The sequence below is a fragment of the Otolemur garnettii genome, unplaced genomic scaffold, assembly GCF_000181295.1.
Source record: "Otolemur garnettii isolate 467f Iridium unplaced genomic scaffold, OtoGar3 scaffold00013, whole genome shotgun sequence".
Lineage (NCBI taxonomy): Eukaryota > Metazoa > Chordata > Mammalia > Primates > Galagidae > Otolemur > Otolemur garnettii.
In genome coordinates this window covers 28866512-28874491 of record NW_003852408.1, presented here as the reverse complement: position 1 = coordinate 28874491, position 7980 = coordinate 28866512, and the positions used below count along the sequence as shown (strand labels likewise).

The following is a 7980-nucleotide window of genomic DNA, read 5'->3' as shown; positions in this document are numbered from 1 at the left end:
GCCTCCCAAGTAGCTGGGACCACAGGCGCCCACCACAATGCCCGGCTATTTTTTGGTTGCAGCCGTCATTGTTGTTTTGGCGGGCCCAGGCTAGATTCGAAACTGCCACCTTAGGTGTATGTGGCTGGCGCCTTAGCCACTTGAGCCATAGGCACCGAGCCGACATGATAATTTTCAAAGAATGTTCACATCTAGAAATGACTCAATTTGTAAGGAAGAAAGAAACAAACTTCACTGATCCTTCCAGGCCCCTCCCATACTGAACCTTGTTTAATCTTCCCGTCATCCCTTCTGATAAATGTGCAGATCTCCACTGTGCAGATGAGGAAACCGAGGCTCAAAGATGATCTGTCACATGGCTGGCAGCAAACAGAGCTATTAATAAGATTCAAAGGGCAAAACCCACAATACCGGATATTGATGAGGTCTGTCTGTTTTGTTCCTGTGAAGAGTTAATCGTACCTCTTTGTTCCGGCTTCAGAACCTGAGGGGGAGCAGAGATTTGATAATCTATCTTAATGTTAATAACATAAGGTACCTTATGATTTTTGTAAGTCAGTTTTGTTTTGCTTTTTATTATTTATTTATTTATTTTGAGACAGAGTCTCTTTTGCCCTGGGTAGAATGCCATGATGTCATCATAGCATACAGCAACCTCAGACTAACTTTTGGACTTGAGCAATCCTCTTGCTTCAGTATCCTGAGTATCTGGAACTATAGGCTCCTGCCACAACGCCCTGCTAGTTTTTCTTTATTTTTAGTAGACACAGGTTCTCACTTTTGCTTAGGCTGGTCTCGCTCATGCGATCCACCTGCCTTGGCCTCCCAGAGTGCTGGGCTATAGGCTTCCTTACAAATTGAGTCATTTCTAGATGTGAACATTCTTTGAAATGAATGAGCCACCTTGTCCAGCCTCATTTTCTCTATTTTTAGTAGAGATAGGAGTCTCACTTTTTTTTCCCCCAGACAGTCTTACTATGTCACCCTCACTAGAGTGCCATGGCGTCACAGCTCACAGCAATCTCAAACTCTTGGGCTTAAGCAATTCTCTTGCCTCAGCCTCCCAAATAACTGGGACTACAGGAGCCTGCCACAATGCTCAGCTATTCGTTGTTGTTGTTGTTGTTGTTGTTGTCATTGTTGTTTAACAGGCCAAGGCCGGGTTTGAACCCACCAGCCCTGGTGCAAGGTCCAAGTGGATGGTGCCCTAACCACTGACCTACAGGCGCCTATGCATAAGGATGGAAGGCAGGCCCAACAGGTTTTCCAACGACAGATAAGAACCTAAGATCATTCGTCCAGTGCCTTTCATGTACAGTTAAAGAAACTGAGGCTCATGGGTTAAGAAACTCCCATGATCTGAAGTGTAAGAGTAAGGACTCCAGTACCTGAACCCCAGCCACTCAGGAAACTGTCACATGCTGGTTTCAATACTGTAGATTGTGTTTACGCAGTGTTTGTGACTCTCCTCCCCCTCAGCCCCTCCAGTCCTATAATACCACACTGCTGTCAGTGCTCTTTCTAAATATAGTTCAGGCTTATCACAGGTTTGCTTAAAATTATTTACTGTGCCTCCATTGGGCTTCTGGTTAAATTCCCTGCATCAGATATAGATTTCTTTTAAAAATAAAAAATACGACAAATGCAGTTTCTTTAAAGCTCCGAATTTCAACGTGTAACATCTGTCCTGTGTCTAATTTAAATTGTCCCCACACTGTCTCCTGCACCAAACTGCCCCCAAACAGTATGTGCTGTTTCCTCTGCCTAGAATTGTCCTACCTTCCCTTCCTGCAAGATTTAGCACTGTGTCTGCTGGTAAACAAACCTTTCCAGCCTAATTTAGCTTCACCTCCCATGAGGCCCGGCAGAAACCTGTCATGATGTGCCACAACATTTATCACACTGCATTGCAAACTGACTTGCCATTTCCCCACAAGTCAGGAACATCCCATGAATAGATCTTTCATCTTTGAGTGCTCAATGCCTAGCACAGCATCTGGCAAACAGCAGACACTCAATAAATGTTCATTAGCTGAATAAGCAGAGAAAGAGCAGATGACTTGGCCAGAATACCAGAGCTGGGATTTGAATTTGCAGTCCCTCAGTTGGTTTTGCTCACTCACCAAGCGTTATCACCTGTGTTTCTATTACTTGGTTTAGTCATTATAACTCATACTAAAAGTGACAGGCCTCGGTGAAGTGGCTCATACCTATAATCCTAGCACTTTAGGAGACCAAGGTGGAGGATCACTTGAACTCAGGAGTTCCAGCCTGAGCAAAAGCAAGACCCTAAAAATAGAAAAAATTAGCCAGGCATTGTGCCAGGTGCCTGTAGTCCCAGCTACTCAGGAGGCTGAGGCAGGATTGCCTGAACCCAGGAGTTTGAGGTTGCTGTGAGCGAGGCTGACATCACAGTATTCTAGCCTAAGCCATAGAGAGAGACTGTCTCAAAAAAAAAAAAAAAAAAAACAGAAAGAAAAAAAGAAAACAAGGTGCCTTTCAGCCACTCAGTTTACTTCCCTAGAACAACCTCTGTTGCTAGTTTCCCTTGTGCCCTTCCTGCGATTTAGAATGCATGTATAAACAAGTACAGTTAAATAAATACACAGATAGATATTGATGCAAATTTTGCCATATTATTCATATTTTCCAGAGTTTTAATTTTTTTTTTTTTTGAGACAAAGTCTCACTATGTCGCCCTCAGTAGAGTGCCATGGTGTCACAGCTTACAGCAACCCCAAACTCTTGGGCTTAAGTGATTCTCTTCCCTCAGCCTCCCAAGAAGCTGGGACTACAGATGCCTGCCACAATGCCCAGCTATTTAAACAGCAGGCCTGAGCCGGGGTCAAACCCACTAGTCTTGGTGTATGTGGCTGGTGCCCTAACCACTGCACACCAACACCATGCCCAGAGTCTTAATATGTTTTACTTAATATGTCTTGGAGTTCTTTCTATGTTAATTCATAGAGATGCTTTGCTCCTTTTAATGGTTGCATGGTATTCCATTGTATAAACTAACCATAATTTATTTGAGTAGTCCAAAATTAATGGACATTTAGGTTATTTCCAATTCAATGAATGAATTAGGTGTAAATCATTTCACATATGTGCTTATATATCTAAGAATGATGGGATTTTTTAAAGACTTTTCTAAACAATATACAACTGAGTGTATAAAGTTTCAAATTAAGACTATTTCTTTTTCTGATAAGAATTCACCTGAAGATTTTTTCCAAATCTCTGACTCTGCCTCCATCTCCCCATCTGTGAAATGAGAAGAGTATTCTTTGCCCCTGAAGGCTTGTAGCTGCATGTTGTTGAAGCTAAAGGTTTACCCTTCTTGGCTTTGAAATTCTTCTAAAGAAGAACCTTGCTTCTCCCTTTTAATCCAATTTCTTGCTTGATTATAAACAGGGATTTTTAAAAACAATTCTCTCTTTCTAGTCTTCTAGCTTAGCTGTTTGCTATCACCAAAGGTAGGTTTTTCCTACTGTATTTCTTTAAACCTCTCCAATTATTCAGGAATGAATTTTTTACTGTACCCAGGCCAAATCAGCTCTGTCTCCAAAAAGAGAAACCAGAAAGAAAGAAAATTCTTTATCTGCCTTAGCTTTTTCATGTCAGCATCTCATCAGCTACAAATACTAAGCTAACAAGTGAGAAACTCAGTGTAAAAAAGTCACCAAGTGAGAAAACTCAGAGGGGGATTAAAGAAAGTGCCAAATTAGTAGATAATTAATTTTCTCTTCCAAAGCAGGTTGCATCTTTGATAACAAAGTGGAAAGTTGATTATCACCTAGGATGAGGGTAAACCAAGAGAAACTCCCAGGGTCTTTCACGTCAGATTCTAGCTCTATTGCTGAACTGAAGCTGTGGATGGAGAAGGGATCCAGGCGACAAGGGGCCAGAGCTGGCCACAGAAGATACGAGGAGCTTACCTACCTGCCATGTTCCTTTGGTACTAAAGAGCTGCTATTCCAGTGATTCTCATATTGGAAGCAACTTAGAGACCTTAAAAACATCCCAGCTCCAGAAAGTCTGATTTTATTGTTTGGGATTAAGTCCTGGGAGGTACATGTTTTGAAACTCCTCAAATAATTCTAATGTGTAGCCAGAGTTGAGAACCACTATTGTAGAGGCTTCTGGGTGGTGGTATTGCAAAGAGAGGATGGAATGTGATAAAAATCCAATATGTGGTAATCCTGGGAACTCCACAAAAGGCTAGGCTGACCCTTCAGCTTCCCTGATTTAAAACTTCAATGCCTTCCATTTGTCCTCAAGATAAAGACCAACATCCTTAACCTGCTTTCAAGGCCTGGGAGTCTGACTCCTCCACGCCCCGCCAGCTTCTCTCAGACTCTGCAGTAGTCGTGTGCCCTCCTCCCTTCTGCCAGTTGGACTTTGCCTACGACATTTTTCCCTCGGTAAACTCCTACATAGGCCAGGCATCGAGCACTTCGCCAATGAATGGGACAAGACTCCATCCAAATAAGTATAACTAGCAACCTAACAGTGTTCAAGGTTGCTGCCACGCCTGCCTTGCTCTTTGTTTTTTTTTGAGACAGAGCCTCAAGCTATCCCAGCTCACAGCAACCTCCAACTCCTGGGCTTAAGCGAGTCTCCTGCCTCTGCCTCCCAAGTAGCTGGGACCACAGGCGCCCACCACAATGCCCGGCTACTTTTTTTGGTTGCAGCCATCATTGTTGTTTGGCGGGCCCAGGCTGGATTCGATCCTGCCACCTTAGGTGTATGTGGCTGGCGCCTTAGCCGCTTGAGCCACAGGCGCCGAGCCCTGCCTTGCTCTTTGAGCCCATCCATCTAGTAGTAGTAGCCTTCTTGTGCACTTAAGTTAAAGCAAGTTGACAAAGAAAGAGAAGAACTACTAAAAACACTGGTTTCTCTTTCACTGAAGGGCACAGACCACAGGAGTGTTTGCATTTATTTTTTCTTATGCATTCTTTGTTGTGCATTAACCCAGCAGGACAGTGAAGATGCACTGGACTATCATGAAGAACCAGAGGAATCCCCCAGAGAAAGTCATCAAGACAGCCAAGGTAGAGACAGCTCGGGTGGGTTTCATACACAAGATTGTCAGAAAAACTTCGCACTGCTAAAAGATGTTAATGGGGAATGACCCTTCCATTCACTTTCAGGCCATGTGTCCGTAAGTCAGAACACAGACTGTGCTGAGTTAATGCACAGTCCAATGTGTTAATGCATCACTTGCTGCATCACAAGTCAAATGATAGTAACATGCTTCATGTCCTTGGATTTATTGAAAGATTTCTTTCCTGCCAGAGGCTGCAGATTGATGTAAGAGTAGAGACTTTGGGAACCTTACAAAAAAGCCCACATGCACATCCACTTTCTTGTTCTCACTTTCCTGGGGGCCTTGGATATGCAGGTGTGCTGGCTGAGGTCCCCTTCCTAGAGGACAGACTATTAACTTTAGAGACCCAGCCCCTGTCACCTACAGCTCTGGGTGGCCAGAGCTACTTGACTATGGCTTCCTCCAAAAATGATGCTGCATTTGATGATGATAGTTGATAGGTGATGATAGTTGATGCTTCTAGGAAATATTGGACCTGGACCACTGGGCTTCTTGGGCTTGTCCATATTTCCAGGCCCTGAACTAGACTCTAAACTCTTTCCGGGGGTACTTGGGATGCTACATGATGCTTCCCAGCTAGCACTTCCTCAGACGGACACAAGAGAGTCTCTGCATACCAAGAAGCGTATGTAGGACCAGACAGGAGCTTCTTGTTGGCTGTGCAAAGGTATCCAGCAGAGGTGGCACGCCGGGGCTGAAATCCAGCCTATGCTCTGCTGCCTAATCCATGTACCCTGTACTGGGCCACCTTCACCCAAAGGGGCTCCTTCTCCTACTTGGCTCTCCTACTGAGGCGCCTTTTTCTTTTCTTTTCCTTTTTTTTTTGAGACAGAGTCTTACTCTGTTGCCCAGGCTAGAATGCCATGGCATCAGCCTAGTTCACAGCAACTTCAAACTCCTGGGTCCGAAAGATCCTCATGCCTCAGCCTTCTAAGTAGCTGGGGCTACAGGTGCCTCCCACTATGCCCAGCCAATTTTTTCTGTATTTAATAGAGACAGAGGTCTTACTCTTGCTCAGACTGCTCTCGAATTCCTGAGCTCAAGTGATCCTGCTGCCTCAGCCTCCCAGAGTGCTGGGATTACAAGAGTGAGCCACCACGCCTGGCCTGAGGCCCCTTTTTCTGATTCACATAAAAGCGCTCCATGCAGGATAGCAGCTGCAGGTCTGAGCTGCTGAGCTGCTCATGGGCTCTGGAGTTGGACTGCCTCTGCCTCATCTTCCTTGCCTCAGTGTCCCCATCTGAAAACATAAGGAACACATGAGGAACAGATGAAGTAATTCATGTAAAGTAACCTTTTAGTGAATGTTAATCTCAACTTGGATATCACAGCAAGTACATATCTATCCTCTTGTGGTCATTGTTTAGCCATCTGGGAAATGACACCATACCTCCTCCTATCTCCTCTGGACCCCTGTAGGGTGAAGGAGACCAGAAAAGTACATAAGATAACTGTGCAAAGTCACAGACTTTGGATTTAAACTAAACTTAATCTTTATCTGTTTATATCTTTTATCATTTCTTTCAACTGACATCCTAGTCAAAGATAATTTTCATACCAATTTTAAAAGATCTCACTGTTTCTGGTTATCAGACAGTAACATATTACAGTGGCCTGATCCCTGGGTTTGGTCAAGTTTTTCAGCAAGGTCTCTGCTAATATGAGGCTTTCACCACTTCTGTTTTCAAAGCTGAGTGACAGTAGCCGAAGAAACCTACTCCAGCCTTCAGATCTTCCATGTCATAAATCATATCTGCAGACTGTGAACACTGACAGGGTTCCAATTTCTTGGCCAAGTGCAATGAAGGTTTTAGGCAGCACAGAACATGGCCAGATCCAAGCAATGACCACGTCAGTCAAAACAGATTTCCTGTCTCCTTCCCCAGAAGGGCAGGCTCCAGCTGAGTTCCATAAAGGTTATTCTGACCATCTTTAATGCAATGAAATATCACTGCAGAAAATTAAAGAAGGCATTTGCCTGTCCTGAATGATAAATGCTAATGTTTAAAAAAGGATTTCAAGTCTTTGAAGAGAAAAAAATGAGGGAGTGCCAAGTGCCAAGAAATTCTTTTTAACTATTTAAGGATCAGTCCTCCCCGTCACCTCACAAAGGTCTTATGGCTCTACTTGTCAGGATTTTTTCCTACTCTAAATTAAGTTATGATCTTCGTGGTTAATTATGAGCAGTGAGCCAGCGCCAACCTCCAGTGAGAATACTGTGAATCTTCGACTTGGTGAGAATATCACATGCAAGTTCTCACCAAATAGGCCAAATTAGCAACCTCCAAATCAAAGGAGATTTGGGCAATTGCTCTTGTTTTGAACTCAAAATTTTCCTTTCTCCCCACCCACTCCATCTCCAAAGTCCAAGGAAAATACCCTTTCAATTCTTTTTTATTTCCCAGGCAAATGGTTCTCAAACTTTAGTGTGCATCAGCACCACCTGGAAGCCTTAAAATAAAGATTCATGGGGCAGCACCTCTGGCTCAAAGGAGTAGAGCGCCAGCCCCATATGCAGGAGATGGCAGGTTCAAACCCAGCCCCAGCCAAAAGACTGCAAATAATAAATAAATAAAATAAAGATTCATTGGCACCACCCCCATGATTTCTGATTCAGAAGATCTAGGCTGAGGAATGACAATTTGTATTTTTAGTAATTTCCCAGGTGATTCTTTTAACCATACTTTTAAACCACTGCCCTGGACCTTGTTTCTAGTATTTATTTATCTGAATTTGGCAGCAACTCAATTTAATCTGTTCTTTTTAAAAAATAATAGGTAGGCTCGGCGCCTGTGGCTCAAGCGGCTAAGGCGCCAGCCACATACACCTAAGGTGGCGGGTTCGAATCCCCAGCCCGGGCCCGCCAAACA

At 43.8% G+C, this 7980-nt stretch overlaps 1 protein-coding gene across 1 annotated transcript in view; it reads left to right on the top strand.

Moving 5' to 3' along the window:
* Positions 1–7980, top strand: part of KIAA2012 (KIAA2012 ortholog) — a 112771-nt gene that overhangs the window by 81699 nt on the left and 23092 nt on the right. Inside the window, exon 15 of the mRNA XM_023510383.1 lies at positions 4982–5054. Within this exon, the coding sequence (XP_023366151.1) occupies positions 4982–5054 (73 nt within the window). The remainder of the gene's footprint in view (positions 1–4981; positions 5055–7980) is intronic.